This window comes from Anser anser, assembly GCF_964211835.1.
Source record: "Anser anser genome assembly, chromosome: 18".
Classification (NCBI taxonomy): domain Eukaryota; kingdom Metazoa; phylum Chordata; class Aves; order Anseriformes; family Anatidae; genus Anser; species Anser anser.
The window spans coordinates 15935569-15948006 of record NC_139739.1 but is presented as its reverse complement, the minus strand read 5'-3'; the positions used below and the strand labels follow the sequence as shown (position 1 = coordinate 15948006).

Sequence of the window (12438 nt, the reverse complement as noted above, 5' to 3'; positions counted from 1 at the left end):
ACAAAAGCAGCGTACCCGTCTGGGGTAGCTACCTGAATTTTGGCCAAATTGGGAATTATGCGCATGCCCAGTAGCTACCCGTTCCTCCTCCCAGGCATACTTTCTGAAATGTTTTGGCCTCTTCCAGAGAGAGAGGGACTTGTGGATTCGGTCCGCAGAACCCTTCAGGATAGGTACCTGAGAACTTGGGCCAATTTTCGACGGAGGTGCATGCCAAGAGGCTTCTCTTGCCTCCCGCTTATCTTGGTTGCCAAAACTTTGTGGCTACCTCCACATACAGATTTACTTTGGGATCCTGCCCTCAGATCGCTTCAGGCTAGGTACCTGACAACTTTGCCCAATTTCTGACGGAGGTACCTGCCTGGGTACCTTCACTTCCCTTCCCTCATCTTGTTTTCCAAAACTTCTGGGCTAGCTCCAAATACACAACTGATTGTCAATACCAGCTGAAGACCCCTCCACGTTACGTCTCTCTCAACTTTGGCCCTACTTTGGACGTAGCTGCATGCCTGCTAGCTACCATCGCTTCCTCCAAAAAAGCTTCTCAAAATGTATGGGATTCTGCCTGAGAAACATTTAGCTCTGGGTACCAGCTGCAAAGCCCTTCAGGGTAGGGACACCACAAGTTTGGCCAAGTTTACAGGGAAGTGTATGCCTGGTAGCTACCCTTGCCTTCTCACCTCGGCATGCTTCTAGAAAAAAGATTTGGCTTCCTCCAACAGAGATTTTTTCTTTGGGGATCCTAAACCCGGATCCCTCTAGGCTAGGTAACAGAGAATTTGGGCTAATTTGGACGTTGGTACATGCCCGCTAGCTACCTTTGCCTCCACCACATTGGACTTAGGGAAAATTTTGCCTTACCTGCGTTACTTCTGGAAAAGCAGCTTACCTGTCTGGTATATGTTACCTGCCTGTGTCTGCATGTCCTGTAGCTCTCACGGATTACCTCAAATTGCATGGAGCTTCCCCAGGTTTTTTCTCCATTTGTTGAGGTCTGCTCCTGTTTGACCCTTAAGGCTCTTTCCAAGCATCTCTTTCAGCCTTTCCTTTTGGCATTCTCCGAACACAGCTGAAACCTCGGCTTGCTGCCTCAAACTCCTCCAAGGCTGTTGCTCTAATTCGTTTGTGTCCATCGGTGTACGTTCCCAACCCTGCAACAATGGAATAGACAGTTTTTGTTTGATTTTTGTTTTGTCTGGTTGTTTCTTTTCATTATGACCTTTTCTTTCTTTGGTCTTTCCTTCAATCCTACCACTTTTGTTAGTTTGAATCCTCCTCTTAGTTTTGTTGTTTCTTTGCTTTTTTCAGACATCAGCACCCCACCCCATTTTCCCTGTGCACTGCCTCCCTCATAGAATCCTACAATGCCTGGGGTTGGAAGGGACTTTAAAGACCATCCAGCTCGAGCCCACCTGCACTGGTGCCCCAGGACCCTGTTGGGAGCCGCACGTCTGGGCTGGGGCCAGCTCTGCCTTGGGGGTGACTGAGGCTGTGCCTGTCAGCCCTGCAGTGGGACATGGCGGTTGCCTAGCACCACTCTGGGTCACAATATGCACTGCCCCTGACAGCACAGGGCTGCCATGTGGTCACAGTCCCTGTCCTTGGCTTCCCAAGGAGCTGCGTCCCCATGCTTGGTCCTGAGCGAGGTGCTGGATGTGCGAGTCCAGGAGTCCCCAAGTGCCACAGGGTGGACTTCTCTCTCTTTCCCCTGGAGATGAACACTCTCTTTTGGTTCCACCATACCTCTGCCCCTGAGAAGCTCCACAGCCAGGACATCCATGGCCCAGCTCTCTCAAGCTCACGGCTGGGCTGTCCTGCCCCAGGGGGTCCTGACAGGTGCCTGGAGCACACTGGAAAAGTTGGGCCTACATGCCTTAGTTCTGAACAAAAGCAGCATACCCAGGCTGTGACAAACCCTCTTTGGGCATCAGAACAGAATCTTGAAGTCCGCGGTGCCCAAAGTGAAACCTTTTTCTTCACTCCTTATAAAATAAACATTCAAGTTAACTCTTAAGGAGATAATGAGATTAAGGAAGTACATGCTGAACATAGAAGACTATAATACTCAACTTTTTGCCCAAATTACGCTCATTGTCATGCCAGGCTGGGACAGATAAGCTTAGGTCTCTCACAATTTTGGCCCTACTTTGGAGGTAGCTGCAGCATGCCTGCTAGCTACCATCGCTTCCTGCAGGGAAGCTGCTGCAAATGTTTGGGATTCTGCTTGAGAGACATTTAGCTCTAGGTACCACAGAATCACAGAATCATCTAGGTTGGAAGAGACCTCCAAGATCACCTAGTCCAACCTCTGACCTAACACTAACAAGACCTCCACTAAACCATATCACTAAGCTCTACATCTAAACGTCTTTTAAAGACCTCCAGGGATTGACTGTACCACTTCCCTGGGCAGCCCATTCCAATGCCTAACAACCCTTTCAATAACGAAGTTTTTCCTAATATCCAACCTAAACCTCCCCTGGCGCAACGTTAGCCCATTCCCCCTCGTCCTGTCACCAGGCACGTGGGAGAATAGACCAACCCCCACCTCGCTACAGCCTCCTTTAAGGTACCTGTAGAGTGCGATAAGGTCACCCCTGAGCCTCCCTCCTCTTCTCCAGACTGAACAATCCCAGCTCCCTCAGCCACTCCTCGTAAGACCTGTTCTCCAGACCCCTCACCAGCTTCGTTGCCCTTCTCTGGACTCGCCTGAGCACCTCTATGTCCTTCCTTTAGCAAGGGGCCCAAAACTGAACACAGTACTCGAGGTGCGGCCTCACCAGAGCCGAGTACAGGGGGACAATCACCTCCCTAGACCTGCTGGCCACACTCTTTCTTATGCAAGCCAGGATGCTGTTGGCCTTCTTGGCCACCTGAGCACACTGCTGGCTCATATTCAGCTGACTATCAACCAGTATTGCCAGGTCCTTCTCGGCCACGCAGCTTTCCAACCACTCATCTCCCAGCCTGTAGCTCTGCTCGGGGTTGTTGCACCCCAGATGCAGGACCCGGCACTTGGCCTTGTTGAACCTCATACAGTTGGCCTCCGCCCATCGGTCCAGCCTATCCAGATCTTCCTGCAGAGCCTTCCTACCCTCAAGCAGATCGACACACGCACTTAGCTTGGTGTCATCTGCAAACTTACCGAGGGTGCACTCGATCCCCTCATCCAGATCATCAATAAAGATATTAAAGAGAACTAGCCCCAGTTCTGAGCCCTGGGGGACTCCACTAGTGACCAGCCTCCAACTGGATTTAACTCCATTCACCACAACTCCTTGGGCCCTGCTACGCAGCCAGTTTCTAACCCAATGAAGCGTATGCCAGTCCAAGCCATGAGCAGCCAGTTTCTCAAGAAGAATGCTGTGGGAAACGGTGTCAAAAGCCTTACTGAATTCAAGGTAGACCACATCCACAGCCTTTCCCTCATCCACCAAGTGCGTCACTTTGTCAGAGAAGGAGATCAGGTTTGTCAAGCAGGACCTGCCTTTCATAAACCCATGCTGACTGGGCCTGATCGCCTGGTTGCCCTGCAAGTGCCGCGTGATGACACTCAAGATAATCTGCTCCATGAGCTTCCCTGGCACTGATGTCAAACTAACAGGCCTATAATTTCCCGGGTTAACCTTCCGGCCCTTCTTGCAGATGGGCGTCACATTTGCTAGCTGCCAGTCGACTGGGACCTCCCCTGATAGCCAGGACTGCTGATAAATGATGGAAAGCAGCTTGGCCAGTTCTTCCACCAGTTCCCTCAGTACCCTCGGGTGGATCCCATCCGGCCCCATCGACTTGCGTACATCCAAGTGCTGTAGCAGGTCGCCAAACATTTCCTCGTGGATTGTGAGGGCCACATCCTGCTCCCCATCCTCTTCCACCAGCTCAGGGTACTGGGTACCCAGAGAACAACTGGTCTTGCCACTAAAGACTGAGGCAAAGAAAGCATTAAGCACCTCAGCCTTTTCCTCATCTCTCGTCACTAAGTTTCCCCCGGCATCCAGTAAAGGATGGAGGTTCTCCTTAGTCCTCCTTTTCGTGTTAATGTATTTATAAAAACATTTTCTGTTATCTTTAACAGCAGTAGCCAGATTGAGCTCCAGATGAGCTTTGGCCTTTCTAATTTTGTCCCTACACATCCTTACAACATCCTTATAATCCTTCTGAGTGGCCTGCCCTCTTTTCCAAAGATCATAAACCCTCTTTTTTCTCCTAAGCTCTAGCCACAACTCCCTCTTCAGCGAGGCCAGTCTTCTTCCACACCAGCTCGTCTTTGGGCACGTGGGGACAGACCTCTCCCGAGCCTTTAAGATTTCCTTCTTGAGGAGTGCCCAGCCTTCCTGGACTCCTCTGCCCTTCAGAACTGCCTCCCAAGCGACTCTGCCAACCAGTGTCCTGAACAGCTCCAAGTCTGCCCTCTGGAAGTCCAAGTCAGTAGTTTTACTGGTCCCCCTCCTGACTTCGCCAAGAATAGAGAACTCTACCATTTCGTGGTCACTCTGCCCAAGACAGCTCCCGACCACCACATCTCCCACCAGTTCTTCTCTGTTTGTGAATAAAAGGTCCAGCGGGGCACCTCCCCTGCTAGGCTCACTAACCAGCTGTGTCAGGAAACTATCTTCCACGCTCTCCAGAAACCTCCTAAACTGCTTCCTCTGAGCAGTATTGCATGCCCAGGATATGTCTGGGAAGTTGAAGTCCCCCACGAGGACAAGAGCCAATGATTTCGCAACTTTTGCCAGCTGCCTGTAGAATTCCTCATCTGTCTCCTCATCCTGGTTTGGCGGTCTATATCAGACCCCCACCAGGATGCTTGCCTTGTTGGCCTTCCCGCCGATCCTAACCCATAGGGACTCAACCTTATCATTCCCAGTCTCAGCCTCAAGTTCCACAACATCAAAACACTCTCTAATATAGAGAGCCACACCACCACCCCCTCTATGCTGCCTGTCCCTTCTGAAGAGCCTATAGCCAGTCATTGCAGCACTCCAGTCACAAGAGTGGTCCCACCACGTTTCTGTGATGGCAACCAAGTCATAGCTAGCCTGCTGCACGATGGCTTCCAACTCCTCCTGTTTGTTGCCCATGCTGCATGCATTAGTGTAGATGCTCTTCAGCTGGGCCATTGCCTGCTCCCCCAGCCCTGACACTGTTCCCCCTGGCACACCTCTAACGAGCCTTACTCCCTCCCCTGGTCCCTGCCCCCCTTTCTACCTAGTTTAAAGCCCTCTCAATGAGTCCTGCCAGCTCCTGTGCTGGTGTCTGTTTTCCCCTTTGAGACAGGTGGGACCCATCTGCAGTTAGCAGGCCGGGTGCTGAGTAAAGCACCCTGTGGTCAAAAAAAACAAAATTTCTGTGTAGGCACCAGCCTCTGAGCCATCTGTTTATCAGGTGGGCTTTCTGAGTCCTCTCTGAACCCCTCTCTGCCACTGCAGGGATGGAGGAAAGCACGACCTGTACTCCCGCTCCATCTACCAATCGTCCCAGTCCTCTAAAGTCCCATTTGATAACCTTCAGGCTTCTCTCTTCAGTATCATCTCTGACAGCCTGGACTATCAAAAGAGGATAGTAGTCAGAAGGGCAAACCAGGTTAGGAAGCTTTCTGGCAACGTCCCTGACCCTGGCCCAGGGAGGCAGCAGACTTCCCTATGAGTAGGGTCAGGCCGGCAAATAGGGCCCTCTGTTCCCCTGAGAAGGGAGTCGCCTACAACGATTACCCTTCTTTCTTTCTTAGTGGAGGCAGTCCTGAGGCATGGAGTTGACTTCCTCGCCTTAGGCATCCTCTTGGGTAGGCTGTTCACCTCATCCTCACCCACCAGTCTCTCAAGTTCCAGGGCCTCAAACCTGTTGTGTAAGGGCACCTGGGAAGGCTGGGCCGGTAGGGAGGGGGGTTGCCTGCGATGTCAAGCAGGGACCTGTTTCCATTCCTCCTCATCTCCTAGGTCCCCTCCCTCTGCTCTGCAGGGCAGGGGGTCCACCACTGCTTGGGGTGTCTCACCCCGGTGCCTTTCCTTCAGGCCTTGCAGGGAGTTGCTCCACAGGTCTGTCTCCTGCTTGCATTCCCTGAGGGCCCTCAACCTCTCCACCTCCTCCTTGAGCTCCGCCATCAGGCTGAGCAGGTCATCCACCTGCTCACACCTCACACACACAGTGTCTCTGCGCGGAGGGCAGCAACAGGCCCAGGCACTCCGTGCATCTAGAGACCTGAAATGCCGCATTTTTGAGCGGGCACTCACTCTGGATGGCCACAGACTATCGAAAAAGAGCTCTCTGCCTCGTGATGACCATGGCGCTTTACCTATACACAGCCAGCCGGTAGATGAGCTGCTCTTGTGAGCGGGGCGGAACGCTCTGCCCTGCCTGAGCGCGCCCTACCGGCGCAAACTGCCCTACAAACTGCCGCGCCGCGCCCCCGCCTGTCCGCCTGCCCCGCTCCGCGCGCTACCAAGCGGCTGCCTTTCAACGGCCCGGGAGGGGGCGCTGCTGGCTCCGCCTACGCCCCGTCAGCCTCCCTCACGAGGGCTGCCGGGTCCTAGCGCCTCGCTAGGCGGTAGTTCTAGCAAAAGCAGCATACCCGTCTGTTCTTTGTTACCTGCTCCTCTGCATGTCCTGTAGCTGTCACAGATTAGCTGAAATTGCATGGAGGTACCCCACTTCTTTTCTCCAAGTTTGGCCAAGTTTAGAGGGAAGTGTATGCCTGGTAGCTACCCTTGCCTTCTCACCTCGGCATGTTTCTAGAAAAAAGATTTGGCTTCCTCCAAGAGAGAGTTTTTTCTTTGGGGATCCTAAACTCGGATCCCTCTAGGCTAGGTAACAGAGAATTTTGCCTAATTTGGAGGTTGGTACATGCCCGCTAGCTACCTTTGCCTCCACCACATTGTACTTATGAAAAATTCTGTGTTACCTGCACAAGTTCTGGAAAAGCAGCATACCCGTATGGGGTATCTACCTGAAGTCTGGCCAAATTGGGAAGTACGTGCATGCCCAGTAGCTACCCGTTCCTCCTCCCAGGCATACTTGGTGAAATTTTTGGGCCTCTTCCAGAGAGAGAGGGACTTGTGGATTCGGTCCGCAGACCCCTTGAGGCTAGGTACCCGAGACAATTGGCCAATTTTGGAGGGAGGTACCTGCCTGGGTACCTTCACTTCCCTTCGCTCATCTTCTTTTGAAAACCTTCTGGGCTAGCTCCAAATACACAACTGCTTGTCAGTAACAGCTGAAGACCTCTACGCGTTAAGTCCCTCACAATTTTGGCTCTACTTTGGAGGTAGCTGCATGCCTGCTAGCTACCATTGCCTCCTCCAGGGAAGCTTCTGCAAATGTTTGGGATTCTGCCTGAGAAACATTTAGCTCTGGGTACCAGCTGCAAAGCCCTTCAGGGTAGGGACACCACAAGTTTGGCCAACTTTCTGCAGAAGTGTATGCCCTGCAAGTGCCGCGTGATGACACTCAAGATAATCTGCTCCATGAGCTTCCCTGGCACTGAGATCAAACTAACAGGCCTATAGTTTCCCGGCTCTACCCTCCGGCCCTTCTTGTAGATGGGCATCACGTTTGCTAGCCGCCAGTTGACTGGGACCTCCCCTGATAGCCAGGACTGCTGATAATTGATGGAAAGCAGCTTGGCCAGCTCCCCCGCCAGTTCCCTCAGTACCCTCGGGTGGATCCCATCCGGCTCCATCGACTTGCGTACATCCAAGTACTGTAGTAGGTCGCCAACCATTTCCTCGTGGATTATGAGGGCCACATTCTGCTCCCCGTCCCCTTCCACCAGCTCAGGGTACTGGGTACCCAGAGAACAACTGGTTTTGCCACTAAAGACTGAGGCGAAGAAGGCATTAAGCACCTCAGCCTTTTCCTCATCTCTCATCACTAAGTTTCCCCCCGCATCAGAATTTCTGTTCACGTGACAGAAAGGAAACTCAGATTTTAGCCCTAAGCAACTATTTTTAGAGACAGGCTGGGAAGCAGTTCTTTTCAAGCCAGGGACAATTACAGCATCCTCAAAGCTAAAGAAACAGTTGACCCCTCTGCTGAATCTTGTTTCTGGCGAAAAAAATTCTGGGGACCAGATCTGGGGACCACAGGAAAGTCTGGGGACTACAGGAAAGATGTAGACCTGTTAGAACGTGTCTAGAGGATGGCCACAAAGATGATCAGAGGGCTGGACCACTTCTCCTATGAAGAAAGGCTGAAAGAGCTGGGGCTGTTCAGCCTGGAGAAGAGAAGACTCCGGGGACACCTCATTGCAGCCTTCCAATACTTAAAGGGTTCTTATAAAAAGGATGGAGAGAGGCTCTTTACCCATGTAGATAATGATAGGACATGGGGGAATGGTTTAAACTGAAAGAGGGGAGATTTAGATTAGATGTTAGGAAGAAGTTCTTTACTCAGTGGGTGGGGAGGCACTGGAACAGGTTTTCCAGAGAAGTTGTGGATGCCCCATCCCTGGAGATTTTCAAGACCAGGCTGGATCAGGCTCTGGCAAACCTGATCTAGTAGGTGGCCTATGGCAGGAGGTTTGGAACTAGATGATGTTTAAGATCCCTTCCAACCCAAGCCTCTGAGCCTATGATTCCGTGATTCTGTGATTCTATCATTCTATATAATTCTATGATTCTATGATGTTACAACACCAAACTGTGACTCTGTGCTGGGTCTTGAGGTCAGAAGAACGTACTGTATGTTTGTACTGGGCCACAATCTTATACCACCCCATTTTGTCTCTGTGATGGGAGTGGTGATGTCAAAAAGCACTGCTGAGACTCTTTGCAGGGACATGAAGTTACAATTCCCATCTGAGACTCTGTCCTCTACCACAGTATGACAACACTTTATTGTGATTCTGTTGCAGGACAAAAGGTCACAATACCCTGTTCTGACACAGTACTGAGCCTTCATGTGACAACACCCAACTGTGACTCTGTGCTGGGCTGGGAGCTCACAAACCCTCCTTTGACACTGTGCCACTCCACCCATCCTGATTAGTGGCTGTACCCTCAGACCATGGATGCAACCTAGGGAAAAAGAGGAAAGAAGAGAAGGAAGAAGGAAGAAGGAAGAAGGAAGAAGGAAGAAGGAAGAAGGAAGAAGGAAGAAGGGAGAAGGAAGAAGGAAGAAGGAAGAAGGAAGAAGGAAGAAGGAAGAAGGAAGAAGGAAGAAGGAAGAAGGAAGAAGGAAGAAGGAAGAAGGAAGAAGAAGAAGAAGAAGAGAAGAAGAAGAAGGAGGAGGAGGAGGAGGAGGAGAAGGAGGAGGAGGAGAAGAAGAAGAAGGAGGAGAAGAAGGAGAAGGAGAAGGAGAAGGAGAAGAAGAAGGAGAAGAAGAAGAAGACGACGATGACGGCGACTGGTACTTATTTTGTACAAGTGCACCCCAAGGGACTGATGGTGCTTGGTCATCATTCTTAACATGACAAAAGAAATGTTGCTGTTTCTGATGTTCTTTTCCTACTCCTTGATCCATAAAGGTCAGATGAAGCCTTTATGTTTTTGAGCTTTCCTTGTTTGGGAACCACCAAGTCTCTCAGTGCTATAGATAGACTTCTCAAGAGGACTGGAGACAGTGGAGGCTATTCCTCTGTAAACACTGGCAGGGAAATAAGCAAAGGACAGGCTTTTTTGATTACTACAGTTCTTTCTCACACCTGATAATTCATTAAGTGAGATATCCAAATGCAGTAGTTGCAGATGTTCCCAAACCTCAGCTGGTCGTGAGTTCAGATGAGTTGAAGAGACTAACAGACATTACCAAGTTCACATTACTGACAAATAAAATAGGTTTGTCTCTACCAAACAGGTATGTACTAACACTATTTTGCAGCTAGCAGCAAGACTACATTGTCAGGTTTTCTCAATACCTACAATAAAAGATACTGGAAGGAATTAAAATTTTCTAACACCAAGATGAGTAAGCTCCCACTGGAATTGTCCTTAGAGATCTACATCAGCCCAAAGATTAAGACAACAGAGTTTTGTAGATGTATCACTACCATGAGGAGTAGCAGTTCGATGGCAATCTTCCAGTCATCTATCTTAGCTGTTATTAAGGAGCATCTATTTGTTACCATCTTTGAGACCATCTTTGGTCTCTTTAAAGCCTCTAACTTATCTGAGTTTGATGGGGACTCTGAAGTGGGTCACAGAATCACAGGATCTTTGGGGTTGAACATGATCTTTGAGAGCATCTAATCCAACCTGCCCTGCTCAAGCAGGGTCATCCAGGACAGCTTGCCTAAGACCATGACTGGTCAGGTTTTGAATGCTTCCAAAGATGGAGATACCATAACATCTCTGGACATCTCTGCCAGTGTTTGACCACTCTCACAGTAAGCATGCTTTTACTTGTGGTCAGATGGAATTTCATGTTTTTCAGTTTGTGTTCATTGCTTCTTGTCCTGTCACTGGCTGGACATTGACACTGACTCCCTCTTCTTTTAGCTCTCCCATCAGGTACGTACATAAATATCAAAAAGATCACACTGGATCCTTCTTCTCCAGACTGAACAGTCATAGCCCTCTCAGTCTTTCCTCATATGAAAGATGATCCAATGAGTTCAAATCTTTCTTGTACTGAGGAACCCAGAACTGGACACGGCACTGCAGATGAGTCTCATCCATAATGAGTAAATAGGAAGGATCTGCTGGCAATGTTCTCCCTAAAGCATCTCAGGATGTAGTTCACCACTTTTGCCTTTACAGGGTGCACTGCTGGCTCATGGCAAGCTTACTGTCAGCTAGCACTCCCAGGTCAGCAGAGCTACTCTCCTGCTGGCTGGCTTCCAGTGTGTACTGGTGCATGGAACTATTCCCCCCCTTATGCCAACTACATTCCCTTAGCTCAACTTCATGAGAGCCCAGCTGTCCATCCTGTTCAGGTTCCTCTAAATGACAGCCCAGCCCTCTGGTGTCTTATCTACTTCTCGTGGTTTTGTTTTAGCTGCAAACATATGCAGTGGCCCCAGTATCCACCCCTGGGGTACACAGTAGTCACTGGACTCCATGCCGCACCCTCTCACACCCCTTCTGGTCCAAGCCATTCAGCCAGTTTTCAGTCCACCTCACTGTCTACCTTTCTACCTGTACTTCATCAACTTACCTAGCAGGCTATTATGGGGCACAGTTACATAAGCTTTATTAAAAGGATGCTGGCAGCTGGAATCTGCAGCTTCTGGATGACCAAGCTAACATGAATCCTGCTTTTAAACTCCCTAGGAAAATATTCATAAAATCACAGAAACACAGACTGTCTGAGGCTGGAAGGGACCTATGGATGTCATCTGGTCCACCACCCTCCCCATTTAAGCAGGGCCACCCAGATCCAGATCCAGTTAGCCAAGACCATGCTCAGGTGGCTTATGAATATCTCCAAGGAGGAGACTCCACAACCTTTCTGGGCAACCTGTTCCAGTGCTTGCTCACCGTCACAGTGAAAATGTATTTCGTTATGTTCAGGGGGAACTTCCTATGTTCCAGTTTGTGCCTATTGACTCTTGTCCTGGCACTGGGCACCCCTGTGAAGAGACTGGCTCCATCTTCTTCCCAGTCTCCCTTCAGGTGTTTGTACACATTGTTAAGGTCCCCCAAGCAGTTCTTTTCTCCAGACTGAACATTCCCAGGTCTTATAGGGCAAAGGCCCTTTTTTATGCAGCTGCATGCAATAACTTCAGGAAAACTGGGACATCATATTCTTGACTTAACCAATGCTAAAGATCAACTCATTGATGGACATCTTCCCTTCTTTATAACTTTGTTATTCATCTGGTCAACTCTATTCATTTTCTGGTCCTCACCATTGTCCATTTCATTGTACAATCCCCTAGTGGTAGGGGTCGAATCCTGTATTGAAGCCTTCACTGCTGTTTGTAGAACACAAGAAAGGAAAACAGGATAAATTGAACAAATTTTCCACACCTGTTTCCATTTTTTCTTGGAAGGAAAGCATTGTTTCACTCCACATGGGAGTCCAGGAATGAATACATAGGTATCTAGGGTGGATAATCAGTGGACCAGGGTGGAAACAAATAAAGCAAATACTGTGATGTATTATCTGACTCATTTAGAACATACGTTACCTCATTCTGTCCAGACAAATTACCACTGAGACAGTTAAATGACAGCATATTCCTAATGGCAATGTAACAGCCAGTCAGTGCTATGTATTCGACTATCATTGTGCATGTATGTGTTTATGGTGTCTCAGCTCAGGAGATAGTAGAAGAACGACAGTTTATTGTAAATAGACTAGTATGTTGGCAAAAAGCTGCCTCAGCAAGCCCTAGGCTTCTGAATTTTTAACTCCCGGCCTTATCCCACTACATATGGAAAACCATATTTTTTTCATTTAGAAATTTCTGCAGTGAGCTATGGACTAATTGCCAGACGTGACTTGGAAATCAAACTTATATTCACATTTTTAAAGAAAAGGTACAGCACTGAAGAAGCTTCC

At 49.4% G+C, this 12438-nt stretch overlaps 1 protein-coding gene across 3 annotated transcripts in view; it reads right to left on the bottom strand.

Annotated features, from left to right (window-relative positions):
• Positions 1–12438, bottom strand: part of MAJIN (membrane anchored junction protein) — a 132472-nt gene that overhangs the window by 62959 nt on the left and 57075 nt on the right. For all 3 annotated transcript variants that reach the window (XM_083803805.1, XM_083803806.1, XM_083803807.1), the window contains one exon: positions 947–1151. In XM_083803805.1, the coding sequence (XP_083659931.1) occupies positions 1115–1151 (37 nt within the window). In that variant the 3' untranslated portion in view covers positions 947–1114. The remainder of the gene's footprint in view (positions 1–946; positions 1152–12438) is intronic.